General features: G+C 37.6%; 1 protein-coding gene across 2 annotated transcripts in view; it reads left to right on the forward strand.

Annotated features, from left to right (window-relative positions):
* The window catches only part of LOC105466628 (aspartylglucosaminidase), a 30,137-nt gene extending 11,145 nt beyond the window's left edge, over window positions 1-18,992 (forward strand). The window contains exon 9 of one of the 2 annotated variants that reach the window (XM_011715693.2): window positions 160-409. In XM_011715693.2, the coding sequence (XP_011713995.2) occupies window positions 160-260 (101 nt within the window). In that variant the 3' untranslated portion in view covers window positions 261-409. Of the gene's footprint in view, window positions 1-159; window positions 410-18,651 lie in introns of those variants that run through there. The other variant, XM_071092803.1, reaches the window with a different exon arrangement.
* Window positions 18,993-21,184: the final 2,192 nt, after the last annotated feature.

Consider the following 21,184-nt stretch of genomic DNA (forward strand, 5'->3'; position numbering starts at 1 on the left):
ACTGTTCACTGCTTAGTTCTGAGGAGGAGACACTAGTGTACTTCCTGTGACTTAGACATAAGGTATACAGTAGCCAGTGTCAAATAAGCAATATCTGTATTGGTTATAAATATGTACATCCTGTAGTTAACCAAACGTCTTTCTCATTTTTGGCCCCAGGTGCTGCTTGTAATAAACTTTCAACATTTACTCAGTTTAGTTTCATGGTTTATAATTCTGAAAAAAATCAGCCAACTGAGGAAAAAGTGGACTGCATCTAGTCCATCTTTTCTGTCAGCATCTGTATTTACAGAAGAAAGAAACAAAGGCTGAAAAGGCTGTCACTATCATCATCTAGTGTTCCTCATGTGTTCTAAAGTCTTTTTGTAAAATAAACACAAAAATAAATTTCTGTTGATGTGGCACTTTCTGTATCTGAAATTTTATCTATTTTTATTTAACCTTTTTTATATTTTCTGAAGATGGATATGTATATGGCTGTGTTTTGTATATATTTAAGTTTTAAGTGACATTTGGATTTCTGATCAGTGTCGCAAAAAATTGCCACTTTGAGATTTATTTCCACAGTGATATATTAAACCCAAAAGGAATCATCATATTTGGATGCTTAAAATAATTAGAGTACACAAGTTTTTCAGACCCAAAGAAAAAAACAGCAGGGTCTCAGCATGATGAGTCCTGATTGAATTTCAGTATGTCACAGTGATGCATCTCTTATCACTGATTATTGGTTTTACTTAATATTCCCTAAAAACTTGAGGAAGGAGGATGATATTAAGAACATGAGATACTCTTTGATTTGTACATACTAGAAAATATGGGCAGTCTTCTGATGAGGAATTGTGTTGATTTTCTTGGCTTTTTTCCTCTTTTGGAGCTCTCTGTGTGAAAGTTCGAAAGCCACAAAAATATGATGTTTTACCTGCTAATATTTAGTATTGATCATTTCTTTTAAAAATGATTTGGGGAACTTGATCTGTACTGTAATTTTACTAATCCCTTATGCAGAGGTGGGTATTGCAGTTAGAAGTAAGTCAAGAAATACGTTGTTTAGCTTGGTTTGTTTTCCTAACTTCTGATTAACTGTCTGTATGGCAACTCTACAGAAGTTGTGTGTGCTTTCTCAGCAGCATTTTTCCTTCAAAATCATCTTTTTAATCAACATTCATTAATAAATGTACGTGTACGATATTGTCTTCAAACTTTAGAATTTCAGCTGTTTTTTCTATGCTCATCTTAATGTTTAATGTTCTTTATAATTTAGGGGAGAAAGCTATCGTTTTAAGAACAGTGTAGATCACTTGTTCTAATATACCTTGCTAGGTATCAGAATTCTCTGGGGAGCCTCTTTAAAAATGCCCTCTGTGTCACTAAATCAGATTCTTCATAAATGAGAACTTGAACCCTGGAATTAGCAACTGCTAATGGCAGCCCTACAGCTTCACACTCTGAGAGAGGGAATCTTACTGTTCAGGGTTATCTGAGGTATGCTAACCTGCTTCAACCTGGTGCTGGGCCTTGGAAAAAGAAAAAAGAAACCAGATTTAAACTTGCGGTTACTTTAAGATGATACTTGCATTTTGCATATTTGCTTTGCATTAATAAATAAGGCAGTCATTTACAAAATCACCAGGAAAAGGAGAATGAAGTATTCATGGCCTGTCACTTCCCAGCAAATTATGAGTTTAGCTGACAAAAGCAATCCACATATGTTTCTAAAAGATGTTTTCTTTTTAACTCACATTCTTCCTCAGAGAAATAATTTCCCTATATTGTAAGTAATGGAACTACTTTGGAAATACATTTTTAAAGTTCGAGTTTTGACTGTAATGTTATTTAAATAATACAGATATGTCTTTCTTTTGAAAAGAAGTGTGTGTCCCTAGTGATGGTATATGCAGAGGGAACGTCTTTCTTTCATGATGTTACAATACCAGTGTTCACTGCGGTTGTGAGAAATACATGTAGGAAACTAGTGAAATATTAACACAGTTGGGAAAGAGAATTGTAAGCCAATTAGAAATACATTGAATTTGGAAGTGGTTCACTAAAATGGGAAATGCAAGAAAGTAACTTGGGAAGGGAGCCTTGGAAAATCTGATCATGATTTAACTTTTTTTTTTTTTTTTTTTTTTTTTGAGGCAGAGTCTCGCTCTGTGGCCCAGGCTGGAGTGCAGTGGCGCAATCTCGGCTCACTGCAAGCTCTGCCTCACGTGTTCACGCCATTATCCTGCCTCAGCCTCCTGAGTAGCTGGGATTACAAGCGCATGCCACCACGCCCAGCTAATTTTTGTATTTTTAGTAGAGATGGGGTTTCACCATGTTGGTCAGGCTGGTCTCAAACTCCTGACCTCATGATCTGCCTGCCTCAGCCTCCCAAAGTGCTGGGATTATGGCGTGAGCCACCGCACCTGACCATGATTTAACTTTTTTTGCCAGACAGTAGTTAGTGGTTTGCCTCACATCTGTCCTTGTATCATTGTATAGATTGCATGGCTATTACATACCATAAGGTAAGGGATCTAGTTGCAGAATTTTCCCCATTCTGGCAAGTTTTTGTTTTTTTTCTTTGACCTTACAAAAAAATGTTCTCACTTGCCTACTGCTAAGATGAAACTAGATTGTCCTAAGCACATATATGGATTAAGCAACTTTTCTATGTGATTCTGAGAACGAACATATTGTCACTTAGATTTTTATTCTCAGTTTTTCTATTCTATTTCTCTCTAAATGGATAAAAATTTCAATGACAATATCTATAGATATATGTAGATACAAAGAGAAATAAAGTATGTATGTATATGTGTGTGTGTGTATACATATATAGTTAGTATATATATGGAAAGAGGTGTAAGTACTTGCCACCTGAATCTATTCTCTCCTGTTTTCTGCTTACACCTTTCATCTCATAACATTACTACTATAGAATAGCCTAGGACTGTAGTGGGCATAAGTTTGAGCATTCTCTTAGCTCAATGTAACAGCCCCACTTAGAAAAAGAAAGTGATTTTGATATTAGCAATATTAAAATTTCTTGATTAATACTCCAGAGGATTCGGATAAACACTCAAGTGCTTTGTATTTTTAGCACAATAGACAAAGAAGAAAATGTTAACCACGGTATAAAATAAAGATTTTGGTAGTTTCATGCTCTTTATTTGCTTTGATTAATCCGTGGAACTTAAAAAAAATTATTTCACTTATTTAAATGGGCAGAAAAGACTAACGGTAGGTTGATTCTTATTTCTGCTAACCACAGTGTAAACTGGTTGTCACGAATCCTGTTCACCAAACATTTCCAGCTCTGCCTACCTGGCACATGGTAGGATTGTTCTTTTTGGCCTCTCGTGATCTGGTCCAGCCATGGGATGTCCTGGGCATGAGTTCTGAGCATTTTTTTCCAAACCTAACAACATGATGGTGGTTGTGCTTGAGTGACCGTAATGAGAACCCCATGACAGTGCAGGATGCACATGTAGTGTGAATAAGAAATAAGCCTTTTTATTGTGACACAGCATAAACTACCCTATCCTGACTGATACATAAAGAATGGTTAGGCCAGGCGCAGTGGCTCATACTTATAATCCCAGCACTTTGGGAGGCCGAGGCAGGAGAATCACTTGAGGCCAGAGGTTCGAAACCAGCCTGGGCAATAACATAATTTTGTAGGAACGGTCTCTACAAAAAATACACAAAATTAGCTGGATGTGGTGGCTCATGCCTGTAGTTTCAGCTAACTGCAGAGGCTGAGGTGGTGAGATTGCTTGAGCCTGGGAGGTTGAGGCTGCAGTGAGCCGAGATCGCGCCACTGTGCTCCAGCCTGGATGACAAAGTGAGACCATCTCAAAAAAAAAAAAAAAGAAGCTTAAACAGGCTTACATAGTTTAAAGAGTTTTTCTGGAGGTTATTAAACTAGTGACAAATGAAACTTTCTAAAGGACAAAAGGAATTTTTTAAAAAATAGATGCCTAGAAAGATATTATTAGGAAATTAATCAAAAAGTTAAAGGTACTACATTGTAGGAAGGTTGTGGGTGACTTTATCTTAATAATATTTGTATGTTTTTTAAAAAGAAGCATCCATACCGTAAGACTCCAACTGTATGACACCAGACAGGGAAAAACTATGAAGACAGTATAAAGATTAGAGGCTGCCAGCGGTTGTGGGGAGGGAGGAATGAATCAGCAAAGCACAGACTACTTTTAGGGCAGTGAAATTCTTCTCTGTAATACTGCAAATGGTGGATGTCATTTTATCCATTTCTCCAAACCCGTAGAATATACAACACTGAGTGAACCTTGACGTGAACCATGGACTCTGGGCAATAATGATGTGTCAATGTCAGGTGTACCAGTTGTAACATGTACCACTCTGCTGGGGAAGGTGGATAGTGTGGAAGAAAGACTGTGTATGTGTGACGACAGGGAATATCAGGGAAATCTTTGTACCTTCCTCCCAATTTTGCTGTGAACTTAAAACTACTCTAAAAAATAAAGTCTATTTAAAAGGAGAAAAAGAAGCATATGTTATTTTTATGATGGAGGCGGGAAACTCAAGTATTAAAGTTCTTTCATCTGACTATGTCCTATTGTATAAGAGTAGCCAGCATTGATTGAACACCTAACAATAGTAAGCACTTTGATGTATTATCATTTAATCCTACCAAAAGCCAATGAGGAAGGTAATAGCATCCTTGGTTTAGGTAATTTTATACATAGTAGCTGCAATTCCTTCAGGCATGTGTGGCGCTGGCTTTTGTTCAGGACTATCTTTTCAAGAATGTTTCTATAGCGAAAAAAAAATAATAAACCTTGGAAGATTGAGAGAGCGTTTCCCTCCTGGGCAAGGGGCATGTTTGTTTGCTGTCTAGTACAATAAAAATAATGTCTCCCTTTGAGACAAAGGTTAGGCAGGTTTGCTTGCAACCCTTATAAAAGGCTGGGGTTTCCTAAGCATGAGGTCCCTCAGCTGTGATGCACGCAAACTTACTGTTTGCAGTATCCACCTGAACCTGCCCCTCTGTACCCCCACTGGGACCCTAGTAGGGATCAGAACATCAAAGTCATGTTGCTTACTGTGCTGTGACTAATAATGTCCTTCGTCTCTGACCCACATGTCTCATGTTTTCTGCCTGTTTGCATGAAGCTGTGGCAAGCTAACTTGTTAGCTGGCAAGCAGAGTGAAACCTCTGACCCTTCACAATTCTTGATACTGTCAACAGTGCTTAGTAAAAGAGCCTTATTTTGCTATTACTTGCTTTCCCTTGCAATATGTATTTGAGATTAAAAAAAAGTTGTAGACTTGCAGGTAAATTGAAGATAAGAGCAAAGACTGCAGTTTTGCAAGTTCAAACTAAAGAATCACTTAACAAAAGCCAAGGACAACCTTCTGAGATTGTTTTACAATGTTCATATAATGAACATTGAATTAGTTGTGACGAAGTTTTCAAAAGAACCATTATTCTATTCGGGAATACCATCTAAAACATCTGAATGTTAACTTTTTTCCTTTGAAGAAAATAATCAGATAGTGACTAACGTAATTCAAATGTAAACAGGCTACGTTTAAAATGATGAATATTCTCATCTTTCAAAATAGAAAATCAGGAGACACTGTCAGTAGGAAATGAAACAAGAAACAAAGGTGTAAATGTTTATAGGAAATCAAGCAAGGATCTCTCTCTACAGTGATTTAACTGCAATGGGCAGTGTGAGGAAAATCCTCATCATCTACACTCAATCAAAAAAAGAGGTATAAGTATCACTTCCCTTTTAGAATATGGAGGTTATCACCAGGAGAAGTCAATAGTGATTTCCACAGGGAATGGAGGTGGAGGTATAAGAAGATCACTGATAATTCCATAAGCCTTTCTCTACTAGATTTTTTTTTAAATCATACCTACATATTATTTTCCTAATATATCAAGGCTCATTAAAGCTAACCATAAATGTGAAACTGTAAATGGTTCATAGGATCATAGAACTAGACTAGAATACACCTTTGAGATCAACTACAGAAATCTAACTCCTGTATTTTATAGGTAAGCTGAGACTTAAAAGTGATGCATAAGTCAGGAGGCGACATGACTAGTTAGTGTCAAGAACATATCATTTATCTCTGCCTGTAATCATGCTTATCCTACCAAGGGTGCTACCATTCCAAGGGTGCACACACTACAGTTAATTCTATCCTTCAAGAGTCTGCTGTTTTCATTTCTTCAGCAACAGCAGTAAAACAAGGTTCTCAAATTCTAAGTCAGATATAATACTCAGATAATCTCCAGTATAGTCACAGAATTCGGCAAAAATGGAGATCATACATAAATTATAACCCCAAGTTTCTATATTCTTAAACGAAATATGTTGTGTTCAACACTATGTTCTTACTAACTTACTAGGTTTCCTAACATTTAATTTGTATGCAGAATTATAGATATGGTGAATGAATTAATTGAATTCATAATTCTGATATTCTGAGCCACAAAAGATCAATCCATATTTGGAATGGCAGCTATAGAACTTAAGCCCATTTAATGTAGACTATTACGTATAGAGTAATTTTTTTAACTTTTTTTTTTTTTTTTTTGAGATGGAGTTTTGCTCTTTTTGCCCAGGCTGGAATGCAATGGCACAATCTAGGCTCACTGCATCCTCCACCTCCCAGGTTCAAGCGATTCTCCTGCCTCAGCCTCCAAGTAGCTGTGATTACAGGTGGGCGCCAACACGTCTGGCTAATTTTGTATTTTTAGTAGAGAAAGGGTTTCACCATGTTGGCCAGGCTGGTCTCAAACTCCTGACCTCAGGTGATCCGCCCACCTTGACCTCCCAAAGTGCTAGGATTACAGGCGTAAGCTACCACACCTGGTCTAGAGTAATACTTTTAAAACATATATTTTGTAACATTTGCTTGAATTATTTGATATGTTCACATTAAAAGATGACTTGAAGATAAGTTATCAGTTAAAACAAGATGCAAAAACCATGATAACACCTACTCCTTTCTCTGGATTTGGTTCATTTTGTAAATAATTAAGTGGACATACCTCACCCAGGTGTCTCATCTAGCCACATTGGAAAGGAACTACCAGCTGCTATTATTTAATTGGATTAACAGTCCATTGCCAACCAAATAATCCCCTAGTCAGTGGAACATTTTGAAGCCAAGTTACACAAGTCAAGTTGAAATTCTATGGCAAACATACAAAATGGAAGGGAAGGAAGTCTCTGAATATGAATATTTCTGCTTGAAGGACAAGCAGAAATATATATGTTATTATCCAAAATTGATTGAGAATACCTCTCCCTCCAACACCCTAGAGGATCCTAGATATTCTCAGAGGAACCAATCCTAAAATGAAGATTCGAGCAGGGTCGTTTACTGAGATACTAAGCAGTGGTAGAAAAGTTTAGCCTTCTGAACTAGCCTTTCTGAATTAATTACATATCTGATAGTTTGGTTTGGAAACACTGTATGATTCCAGTGAGATGAGGTACCTGGAATAGTCAAATTCATAGAAACAGAAAGTAGATGAGTGGTTATCAGGGGCTGAGGAAAAGAAAGCATGGAGAGTTGTTTAACAGGTACAAAGTTTTAGTTAGGGAAGATGAAAGTGGTTAATGATGGCTAAGATGGTAATTTAGTACTAATAATGGTTAAGATGGTAAATGTTCTGTTATGTGTATTTTGCTGTCAAAGAGAGAAAGGAAGAAAGAAAGAAGTGGTTGATTTTATAACCATGTCCAAGACTTAACCCTTGATTGGGGCCTCATGGATATCCCTCTCTTTCTCCCATCATGTATTGAGACTGAGCCATCTGTGTAATTTATTATAATTAATTAATTGTAAAGATTCATTCACACTCAATCTTATCACTAGTTAGCTATTGGAAGGGTATGTAGACTAGAATAGCGCCTTTATAAGAGTCATTCTCTTAGTCATTTCAGTATAGTAAATACCTGAATATAAAGTAGTTAATCATTATGCTGATCATCTCTAAAATAGTTTTGGTTTAAAAAGTTGATTCCAGTCAGGCGTGGTGGCTCACGCCTGTAATCCTAGTACTTTGGGAGGCCGAGGTGGGCAGATCACTTGAGGACAAGAGTTCACAACCAGCCTGGCCAACACGGTGAAACCTCGTCTTTACTAAAAATACAAAACATTAGCCAGGTGTGGTGACACACACCTCTAATCCCAACTTCTCAGGAGGCTGAGGCACCAGAATCACTTGAACCCAGGAGATGGAGGTTGCAGTGAGCCAAGAGTGCACCACTGCACTCCAGCTTAAGTGACAGAGTGAGACAGTATCTCCACAACAACAACAAAAAAGAACAAGAAAAAAAAAAGAAGTTGATTCCAATCATCTGAAAGTGCATAGTTTTTCCACACAAGGATATGGGGCAGAGGTCACAATCTGCCAGCTCTCTGGCCAAATATGTATCTCCACATATATTTTGTCTGGCTAGCCCAGCATTTAAAAATATTTGAGATTTTGGCTAGCCACAGTGGCTCATGCCTGTAATCCCAGCACTTTGGGAGGCCAAGGTGGGTGGATCACTTGAGGTCAGGAGTTCAAGATCAGCCTGGGCAACATGGTGAAACCCCCTACTAAAAATACAAAAATTTTCCAGGCATGGTGGTGCAAATCTGTAATTCCAGCTACTTGAGAGGCTGCGGCAGGAGAATAGTTTGAACTCAGGAGGCGGAGGTTGCAGTGAGTCAAGATTGTACCACTGCACTCCAGCCTGGGCAAAAGAGCAAAACTCTGTCTCAAAAAAAAAAAAAAATACATATATATATATGTATATATATATATTTAGAGAGAGAGAAAGAGTTTTGTTTCAAATATTTAAAAATAACAATTTAAAAAATTATGTGCCCTCTCATCATTCCTTTTCAGCATTGTACTGGAAATCCTAGCCAGTCCAATAAGATAAGACAAGAAAACAGAAGTTATCCAGATTGGGAAGAAATAAATAAAACTGTCTTTGTTTGCAGATAACATGAAGGATTGTCTATCTAGAAAATCTGAAAGAATCAATAAGAAATCTCCTGGAACTAACAAACTGTTATAGCAAGATAGAAGCATTCAAGATTAGTATTCAGAAGTCAGTCACTTTCCAATATTCCATCAATGGACAAATGGAATTTAAAATTAAAAACAAAATAATGCTTACATCATCACCAAAAGCATAAAATAATTACATATAAATCTAATCAAAATATGTACAAGATCTTATGAAGAAAACTATAAAACTATTTAAAAAAAATCAAAGAAAAACTAAATAAATTTAGAGATATCGCATATTCATGGATAGCAAGACTCAATATTGCCAAGATGTCAGGTCTTCCCAACTTGATCTACAGATTCAATACAATTCCATTCAAAATTCTAGCAAGTTATTTCATGTATACTGACAAACTGATTCTAAAATGTATATGAAGAAGTACAAGACCAAGAATAGCTAACACAATGTTGAAGGCAATGAATAAAGTTGAAAGTCTGACCCTACCCGACTTCAAGACTTAGGGGAAAAAAAACAGTAATTAAGATATTGTGGTATTGTCAACAGAACAGACATATACATCAATAGAACAAAATACATAGACCAGAAATAAACCCACATAAATATAGTCAACTGATCTTTGACAAATGAGCAAAGGCAATACCATCGAGAAAAAAAATAGTCTCTTCAACAAACGGTACTAGACCAAGTAGACATACACATGCAGAAAACTGAATTGAGAAACAAAACTTATACAATTTCCCAAAATTAACTCAAAATAGAGCATATACTTAAACGAAAAATGCAAAACAATAAAACTCTTAGAAAAATCTAGAGGGCCTGGGTATGGCAATGAGTTTTAGATACAATACCAAAGGCAACATACATGAAAAAAAATTTGATACACTGAAATTTAAGACTTCTACTCTGTGAAAGATGCTATCAAGGGAGTGAGAAGACAAGCTACAAGCTGAGAGAAAATATTTGCAAAAGACTTTGCTGATAAAGGATTGTTATCCAAAATATACAAAGAACATTTACAATGCAACAATAAGAAAATGGACAGCAAGACTTTAAAATGGGCAGAAGACTTGAAAAGACACTTCACTAAAGAAGATATACAGATTTACATATTGCAAGTAAGCATATGAAAATTTGCTGCTCATCATATGTTATTAGGGAAATGCAAATTAAGACGATGAGATACCACTATCTACCTATTAGAACAGCCAATATCAAAACAAAACACTGACAACATCAAATGTTGGGGAGGATGTGGAGCAACAGGAACGCTCATTCATTACTGGTAAGGATGCACAGTGGTACATGAAAATAGAATACAATTTTGCAGCTTCTTACAAAACTAAATATGCTCTTAACCATGTGATCCAGTAACCACATTCCTTGGTATTTACCCAAATGGGTTGAAAACTTGTGTCCACATGAACACCTGTACATGGATGCTTATAACCATTTTATTCACAATTGCCGTAACTTGGAAGCAACCAAGATGTTTTTTGGTAGTTGAGTGAATAAATAAATTGTGGTACAATAAATATGAGCTACTCCATATAATAAATAGATATAAATATTTATTATTTATTTACTGTTAATAGTAAAATATTATTCACTGCTAAAAAGAAAATAGCTTTTGAGCCATGAGAAGACATGCAGAAACCTTAAATGCGTGTTACTAAGTGAAGGAAGCCAGTCTGTAAAGGTCTCCTACTGTATGATTCCAACCATATGATATTCTGGGAAAGCAAAACTATGGAGATTTTTTTAACAATCAGTGGTTGCCAGGAGTAGTATGGAGGGAGGGATGAATAGGCAGAACATGGAGGACTTTTAGGGCAGTCACAGTACATGTCATTATGCATTTGTCAAAACCCATAGGAGGTACAACAGCAAGAATAAATGCTAATGTAAACTATGGACTATGGATGTGGTTCCAGGTTTGTAACAAAGGAACCACTGTGCTGGGGGATATTGATACGGGGGAGAATATGGGGAGGCAGTGGTATATGAGAACTTTACGTTTTGCTTGATTTTGCTGCAAACCCAAAGCTGCTCTAAAAAGACTATTTTTAAATGGTCTATTTAAAATAATCCATATTTCTAACTTCTCTGAAAACCTGGAAGATCAGTCAGCATTAAGGTTGCATTCCACATGGTGGCGACCACCAGAACGTGTGTATGAGCTGCCCTCTTGGGATGGACACAAGCTCTCAGTTTTGTCAGTACCCACAAAGACCACATTATTCCTTTGCATTACTCACCTGACCATGGACATTTGCGTTTGTGGCTCCTGCTGTGGGGGAATCATAATGGTTTCATTTCATTTCTCATTTGTACATCCCATTTTGAGATGTAACACTTCAGTTACAGTAGAAAGAGCACCAACTGGAAGTCAAAACACAGTTTCACAGTGATGATGACTCCAGAATGCCAATAGAAGACAGGGACAGCAATCTCATTGAAATAGGGGCCTAGGGAGTTCTTGTAGCTGAATTCGCACATCCAGTACATGCACTTTTTTTTCTTTTTTCTTTTTTTTTTTTTTTTGAGACAGAGTCTTGCTCTGTCGCCCAGGCTGGAGTGCACTGGTGCAATTTCGGCTCACTATGAGCTCCGCCTCCAGGATTCACACCATTCTCCTGCCTCAGCCTTTCGAGTAGCTGGGAATACAGGCGCCCGCTACCACACCCGGCTAATTTTTCATATTTTTAGTAGAGACAGGGTTTCACCGTGTTAGCCAGGATGGCCTCGAACTCCTGACCTCATGATCCGCCTGCCTCGACCTCCCAAAGTGCTGGGATTACAGGCATGAACCACCATGCCTGGCCAAGTACATGCACTTTTATGTGGGTCTGCTTTGGCGGGCTGATGGAGAATAGGAGAGGGCTACCTCCAAAACCACCTTTTGGCATTGACACTGGCTCAAACTCAGCACTAGTTAGGGATCTTAGGCTCTTTCTCTAAACATTAGGTTTCTACAGCTGAACCCGAGAGGGTAAACTAGAGATTATCTACCGTAAGTGTAGTTCCCAAACCAACATCAATCAGCATCATCAGGGAGCTTTAAAAAATGCAGGACATTAGGCCCCTCCCCACACCTACTGAATCAGAAACTGCATTTTCACAAGATCTATTGTGCTGATTCATATGCACATTAGAATTAAGCAGTGCATTAGAATTAGAAAAGAGCTAGATGATGTCTAGTTCTTTTCCTGAGTCAGCCTTCAATTAGAAAGAACGGTAACATTGGAACTTGACAGCCCTACATTAGAATTCTTTTTCTGCTACAGCATTATCTATGTGGCTTTGGAGAAAGTACTTGACTTCTCTGAACCTTTTTCACATCTGCCCAATGAGGGACATGAATACGTGCTTTATAAAACTAATGTAGCAACGATAAATTATGAAACACCTACCAGAGTGCCTGACACATGCTAGGAATTTAATGTATTTAATTCTCCTCCCTTGCCTGCTCTCTCCTGCAGAATCCATATTCTATAATTCTATGGCTCCCATTTCCTGCTGTAGACCTGATTTCTTACTGCTGTTGTTCCTAACTTAAGAAGAAAATAAACAAAGTAGAAAATCTTGCAAAAGTAACATCCTCTTCTGAAAACCAGTAATTATTGTGTGTCAACACATGGAATTAATTCAGGTCTTGATATGCAATATCCCTTAGAAATAAACAAACTAGCTTCTTTCTCTACAAGTGTCAGTTCAGCCGGAGACCATCAAACTAACATTTTTGTTCTTCAAATTATCAAAATGATGCTGTTGCTTGGAGGCAAGATGAGTGCATCCCTAGAGCGTTGTCTCAAAACAAGATTGTTGACCCAATTACCTTTTAAGTGTTACAGTCTTTCAAGTAACCCTGAAGAAATCTGTTTATTCTAAAGGGTTGTTAGGGGAGAGAAATGTCTCCCAAGATATCTACTTTAACGTTGTTCCATTGTATTTCGAGGTGATATGTTTTATCTTTTACTGAATATGTTATTATTCAAAAATTGCTCACTTATCTTACACTCTTCATTTTGAATTCGACTACATTGTGACTTTTCTGTAAATCTTTCATGAACAAGGTCTCTGGTGGGTCCTATTTAATTGGTTAAGGATTATCAGCAGAGAGCACTGTCAAAGCTCTAGACAGTATTTCTTTTAAAAAATCATGGCACAAAACTTTTCCAGGGGTAGAATGTCTGGATGCAGATAAAAACAACCCATGTTCTCATGCCCACAAATACTATTTGAACTTGACTTGTTGAGTCAGAATATGCTTCAAGTGCTCCATTAACAGTCATATTCTAGAACAGCTATGTTTTTTAAAACTGAATTATTTGTGTCATGATTATGACAAAACTTGCTGAAAGAAGAAAGGGATTTGGAGATCTTTGCTTATATGTAGCTGTTCTTTCAGGACATAGATTTACAGAAGAGTCAAATTCAAGAGCCTCTGAAGGGTTTCCTTCTGTCATCTTACAAATCTAGGCATTATTTTTATTACCCAGTATAGAAAAACACACATAAATACACACAACCACCCACTTGTCACATCGACAACATTTCCTCCATTTCTCCCTCCTCCCTAGGTTATTGTCTAACCCACAAATCCGTCTCATTCCTGTAATCCCAGCACTTTGGGAGGCCGAGGCGGGTGGATCACTTGAGGTTGGACAGAGTTTGAGACCAGCCTGGCCAACATGGTGAAACCCTGTCTCTACCAAAAATACAAAAATTAGCTGGGCGTGGTGGTGGGTGCCTGTAATCCCAGCTACTTGGGAGGCTGAGGCAGGAGAATTGCTTGAACCCGGGAGGCAGAGGTTGCAATGAGCCAAGGTTGCATCACTGCACTCTAGCACGCGTGACAGAGCAAGACTCCATCTAAAAACAAAAACAAAAACAAAAATAAAACAAAACAAACAAACAAAAAACCAGAATTCATGTTTTACTCTATAGTGGCCTAGTTCAAAGTATCCTCAGACCCACTCATTCCATTCCTAGCCCACACTTATGGGTAGTTTCTCAATTCTTCCTCAATGCTCATATCATAGCATGAACATACATTTTGTAGATTTTGCTACATGCATCCTTGGATTGCCACACTGGCCACTGTGACTGTTACTACATTTGTAATGAAAAGGTAATTCTGGTTAGGTGTGGTGGCCCACACCTGTAATCCCAACATTTTGGAAGGCTAAGGTGGGAGGATCACTTGAGTCTAGGAGTTCAAGACCAGCCTGGGCAATATAGCAAGACCTCATCTCTACAAAAAAAAAAAAAAATTTAAAATCACCTGGTGTGGAGGTACATTCCTGTAGTATCAGCTACTCTGGAGGCTGAGGTGGGAGGATCACTTAAGCTCAGGGGTTTGAGGTTGCAATGGTCTGTGATTGTACTGCTGTACTCAAGCTTGGGTGACAGAGAAGACCTTATCTCTAAAAAATATATATATATATTTCGAAATACAGGGATATCTCATTTTATTATGCTTTATTTTATTTTATTATTCTTTGTAGATATTGCATATTTTACAAATTGAAGTTTTGTGGCAACCTTGCATTGACAGCAAGTCTGTCAATTCATTTTCCAACAGCATGTGTTCACTTTGTTTCTCTATGTGACAATTTGTTAATTCTCACAATATTTCAAACTTTTTCATTATTATTTTATCTAGTTATGGTGATCTGTGATCAGTGATCTTTGAAGTTACCACTGTAATTGTTTTGGGGCACCACCAACTGTGCACATGTAAGACAGCAAACTTAATCCATAATTGTGTGTGTGTTCTGAATGCTTCACCCACCGGCCATTCTCCCCTCTCTCTTCTCCTCCAGCCTCCCTGTTCTTCGAGACAAAACAATATTGAAATTAGGCCAATTAACAACCCTGTAATGGCCTCTAAGTGTTCAAGTGAAAGAGAGAGTCACATGCCTCTCACTTTAGATAAAAAGCTAGAAATGATTAAGCTTAGTGAGGAAGGCAATGTTGAAAACCAAAAATAGGTCAAAAGCTAGGCCTTTTGTGCCAAACGATTAGCCAAGTTATGAATGCAAAGGAAAAGTTCATGAAAGAAATTAAAAGTGCTACGCCAGTGAACACACAAAAGATAAAAGAGAGAAACAGCATTATTGTTGATATGGAGAAAGTATGAGTGGTCTGGATAGAAGATCAAACAAGTCGTAACATTCCCTTAAGCCAAAGCCTAATCCAGAGAAAGGCCCTGGCTCTCTTCACTTTTATAAAGGCTGAGAGAGGTAAGAAAGCAGGAGAAGAAAACTTGGAAGCCATCAGAGGTTTAAGGAAAGAAGCTGTCTCTGTAACATAGAAGTGCGAGATGAAGCAGCAAATGCTGAGGTAGAAGCTACAGCAAGTTATCCAGAAGATCTAGCTAAGATAATTGGTGAAGATGGTTATGCTAAACAACAGATTTTCAAGGTAGATGAAACAGGCTTTACCGAAAAAAGATGCTATCTAGTGTTTTCTAGTACTTTCATAGCTAGAGAGGAGAAGTCAAGGCCTGGTTTCAAAGCTTCAAAGGACAGGCTGACGCTTATTAGGAGCTAAGGCAGCTGGTGACTTGAAGTTAAAGCCAATGCTCATTTATTATTTCAAAAACCATAAGGCCCTTAAGAATTATACTAAATCTACTCTGCCTGTGCTCTATAAATGGAACAAGAAAACCTGGATGACAACATATCTATTTATTTTACAGCACATTTTAAGCCCACTTTTTTTACATTGTTTACAGCATATTTTAAGCCCACTTTACTGAATATTTTAACCCCACTGTTGAGACCTACTGCCCAGAACAGAAGGATTCCTTTCAAGATATTACTGTTCACTGAAAATGCACCTGGTCATCCAAAAGCTCGGATGGAGATGTACAAGGAAATTAATGTTTTCTTGCCAGCTAACACAACATTTATTCTGCAGTCCATAAATCAAGAAGTAATTTTGACTTTCAGGTTTAATTGCTTAAGAAAAAGATTTCATAAGGCTATAGCTGTTATAGACAGTGATTCCTCTGATGGGTCTAGGCAAAGTAAATTGAAAACCTTTCAGGAAAGATTCATCATTCTAGATCCCATTAAGAACATTCATGATTCATGAAAGGAGGTCAAATATCAACATAACAGGAGCTTGAAAGAAGTTAATTCGAGCTCTCATGGATGACTTTCAGGGGTTTGAGACTCCGTGGAGAAAGTAACAGCAGATGTGGTAGAAATAGCAAAAGAACTAGAATTAGAAGTGAAGCCTGAAGTTGTGACTGCATTGCTACAATCTCATGATAAAACTTGAACAGATGAGAAGTTGCTTCTTATGGATGAGCAAAAAAGTAGTTTCTTGAGATGGAATCAACTCTTGGTGATTATGTGAACATTGCTGAAATGACAACAAGGAATTTAGAATATTTCATAAACTTATTTGTTAAGGAAGTGACAGGATTTGAGAAGATTAACTCCAATTTTGAAAAGTTCTACTGTGAGTATAATGCTATCAAACAGTATTGCATGCTACAGTAAAATATTTCATGAGAGGAAGAGTCGATCGATATGGCAAATTTCATTATTGTCTTATTTGAAGAAATTGCCACAGGCACCCCAACCTTCAGTAACCACAACCACCCTGATCGGTCAACCATCAATATTGAAGCAAAACCCTCTACTAGCAAAAAGATTATGACTTGCTGACAACTCAAATGATTATTAGCATTTTTAGAAATAAAGTATTTTTATTTTACTTTATGGTAGAAAAGAGATCTCACTATGTTGCCCAGACTTGTCTCAAACTCCTGGCCTCAAGCAGTCCTCCCACCTCAGTCTCCTGAGTAGCTAAGACTACAGGTGCCCACTATCACACCCAGCTAATCATTATTTATTTTTGTAGAGATGGGATCTTACTCAGTTGCTTAGGCTGGTCTCAAACTCCCGGCCTCCAGCAAAATCTTCCAGGCTTGGCTTCCCAAAATGTTAGGATTACAGGCATGAGACATCAAACCTGGCCTATTTTAAAATTAAGTTATATACATTATGTTTTTAAACATCATGCTATTGCACATCTAATAGACTACAGTATAGTATAAACGTAATTTTTTTTGAGACAGGTTCTCACTGTGTTGCCCAAGTTGGAGTGCAGTGGCGTGACCATGGTTCACTGTAGCCTCAACCCCTCAGGCTCAAGTGATCCCTTTGCCTCTGCTTTCCAAAGTGCTGAGATTACAGGCATGAGCCATTGAGCCTGGCCTAAAACTTTTATATGCAGTGGGAAACCAAAAAAATTGAGTGGTTAGGTTTATGGCAATATTTGCGTTATTGCGTTGGTCTGGAACCAAACCCACAATATCTCTGAGGTATGCCTGTACTGTATTAAACTTAGAAGTGATAATGAAGACAATGTTAGTATCTTTAATTTAATTCTAAAAATTTTTGTGCTATTATCCTTACACATTACCCAAGCTATTTTAATCGGTTATAAAATAATTTTTTAGATAAAATTGGCATTCAAAATTAGGACTACTGTCAAAATCAAAACCTGGGCAATATTCTGCATGACACCGTAAGTTGAATGCAGGGAAAGCAAGCTGATTCTAATATTTCCGTAAGTTAAATATTATTGAGAAGATACATATTCTGCCAAAGTGTTCATATCAGGTATTCCACAACCTAATGCTGCATCAACAATTTCCTGATTGTCTGTAGTTTTTGGCTTATCATTCTATTTCTTTTCACCATTCTATTGGATATAACAGCCCTCTGCTCTTTAAGATATATGGAAAGTGTTTGTCAGCTCTGAGAATTTGTTTTGGATTGACATAATCAATCATCAGAATTAAACTTAATCATATTATTTTTAAATTATCCCTTATTCAGCATATTTTGGATTTACAAGGTCTTTAAAGATATCTTTATATCTATTGTGTGTACACTTTAGAAAATGATTCTCAGTCACTTGTCTGTTCAGGAAGTTCATTCATTAATCCCAGCACATCTAAGTTGGGGTTTCCCCAAACCTGCTTTTATTCTGGCAACTCCTAGTCAGTCGTTAATAGAGAGGGTTTTTCCCACCATTTGTGCCACATGAGAGATAAATTTTCACCAGGGAATGGGACCAGTACTGTCCATTCCAAACACAGATGCCTTCCCCCTTCTCTTGAGATTCTGATCTACTTCCACAGAATGGCTCAAAGGGTTACGGAGAGTTGAAAGAACTTGCACGGGGGTAATTTTTCTATATCTCTTTCACCTGGGAGATTTTTCATAAGCCCGCTCAGAGCCTCGCTGCTTGACATGCAATACAGAAATAACTGGGTAAGTCTCTCATAAAATGAATTGAACTGACCATGGATTTGAAGTTACTGCCTTTCCCACTGAGTTAAAACCAAATAGAGTTGCCTCCCTGGGCCAGACTTTGATCAGCAACACAGTACTTTCCTCTTCCTGACTTAAATGCATCCAGTCCTGAGCACGGGTTTTATTTAATGTTCTTGTTCACTTCACTGGGAATGCTTTAACTCTGGCACCTGCTGGCTGTGAAAGTGATTAGGATTTCATGGGACCAGAGCATTTCATTTCTAGTAAGCCACACCACGGCCCATAAATTAATACAGGATTATGCTTCTGCATTTATTCTGCAGGCTTGTTTTGAACTGAAAAGAAAAGGCAACTGAAGGATGAAGAAAAAAGAAGAAAATGAGGAGATGAAAAGTGAACAGTGCTATGAAACCTGACAGTGTGCATTAGCATAAGCACTTTCTTATGAGGAAACTGAAGAACTTACACCACTACATCATTGTACTTTGTTAATGCTCATAAGTATCATTCCTTCCTCTCCCAACGTGACTCATTTTGCATGCGGAAAAGATCATACCCTCAATCGAAATGTATATTGGTAATCTCAAGTCTCTCTGAAAGTCAGTTCAGAAATTGGAGTCACAATCCCAGCTGAGCTTAGCCTTTCCAGCACTCCCACCAAGGTGCCAGAAATATGAATAAAGCTGCCTTAGCACTGCACTCCAGTCTGGGTGACAGAGTGAGACTCCATCTAAGAGAGCGAGAAATAAAAAAAAGCTTTCTTAGACTCGCCAGGCCAACACATCCGAAGACAAATACTACCATCTGGCTTCTGTCAATATCAAGAGGAGCAGGAGAATCAATCCGCTATGCTCTGTCTTAATCCTTAACCCCCCAAAGAGTCAAAGATAATAAAAATATTATTGTTGGCAAACTATGGCCTATGGGTCAAAGTATGGCCATGGGCCATGGCCTGTTTCTGTATAGCCTGTGAGCTGAGAATGAGTCCTACATTATTGAAAGGTTGCAAAAAGAATCAAAATAGCAATATTTGTGACATAATAAAATCATCTGAAACTGAAATTGCAGTGTCCATTGGTATAGTTTTATTGGAGCACAGCCACACCTATGTCTTGTGTACTGTTGTTGGCTGCTTTTGTCCTACGATGACAGAGTGAAGTAGCTGCAACCGAGATCTCTAAAATATTTACTATATGACTCTTTACAGAAAAAGGTTGTCAACTCCCAGAAAAAGTTTGTCAAGTCCTGTTTTAAGCTACCAAGTTTTGGGTTAATTAGTTACACAGTAATCAATAAACAGCAGTAATCTAAGTCAAATGTCAGTACTGACTTTGCAAATGGAATCCATAAGAAACACCTTTAATAAAATAGTTGATTTCTTAACTACGCACCTTTAAAGTTGATTCAAAAGGAAGCTAACAACTGAAAACACTAACATTGAACTTCCTGAATTTTTTTCTCATTTATTGCATAGCATTGCAACATTTTGTTCCAATGAGGAGCAGGATGAATGGAGCTTTTCTTGAACTCCTGCCATATGCCAGGCACTGTATTAGGCCATGGAGAAGCAATGGTAAGTAAAAACAGATGACGACCCTGCCTTCTTGGAGCTTATAGTCAAATGGAGAAGACAGCAAATAATTTCACAAAACAATCTGCAATAGGATTATCAAAAAAAATTTTGTACAGCGCTCTGATAACTATACCAGGAAAATCTGACCTTGCTTTTGTGAGAGCTAAGTTTCCCATCAAGATGGGATATGTGAGCTGATATTCTAATGGCAAAATAGAGTTAATTAAGCAAAATGAGGTGGGGGTGCTGAAGAGAGACTTGTTTAGACTGAAGGACTGTGGCACATTTGAGAAAATAGAAGATTTGTGTGGCTAGAGACAAGAAGGGTACAAGATAAAGCCCGAGATTGTAGGCCTGCGCAGACTGTATTACTGGTTGTAATTTTAATGCTAAGATCACTGTAGTATTTTAAATAAGTAGTAAGGGGAAAGAGATGGACCTGGGCTTTGATGTAGTCAGGTTCACATTTGAAAAATCATGTTGCAGTGTGTTAAAAAAAAATGGTTGGTAGACAGTAAGATAAAATTACACAGAATGGAAAATGGTGACATTCTGTTGGTGACAACCAGTGTAGGGGAAATATAATTTAAAACAAAACCTTCTTCCAACTTAGAAATCCTCTCCATAAAGGAAGAAGAGAAAGAAAACATTTTTTAAAAGTATTGAGCAAGCAAGCCTCACAGACGATCTGCTAAGAAATTGAAAAAACAGAAAGAAATCTCAGCCTTTTCTATAGCCAAACAGACACAACCGATTATATCCACATTCTCAAGTTAAACAATAACTAGTCCTAGAGTTAGAGGACTTACCAGCACCATTTGTCACATATAGCTCATCCTCACTTCATCTGGTAATTGGGATGAGCATGTATGATGGGTAAATATGGCATTGTCTAGAGGGAAAACAAACTTCTCATATCTTTATGAGAGAAGGTCATTTTCCAACTTGGAGAGAGGCATTCACTAAATGTAGGCTCCTACCTTAACACAGAAACTGGGAGACAGTGTTTCTATCTCCCCAGATGTTTACACTGCAAAGAGATGGCTCCCAGGTCTTTGAGAAAGAGATTCTCTAGGTCATAAAGCTGACAAAAGGCCTATTAATCTTCCATGGGATTTATATACATTTCGAAAACAGGAAAAAGTACTCAGGAGATTTCTAAAGTAAGTGTCCTGAGATAAAGGAGGTGGGATAGGAATATCTCTTAATTTTTATCAGGGCAGTAAAGCCTCTTATTTTCAAATTGTATTTGTCCTTACACCTGTCCAAAGGAAAATAGAATG

The sequence above is a fragment of the Macaca nemestrina genome, chromosome 3 (genome assembly GCF_043159975.1).
Source record: "Macaca nemestrina isolate mMacNem1 chromosome 3, mMacNem.hap1, whole genome shotgun sequence".
Taxonomy (NCBI): domain Eukaryota; kingdom Metazoa; phylum Chordata; class Mammalia; order Primates; family Cercopithecidae; genus Macaca; species Macaca nemestrina.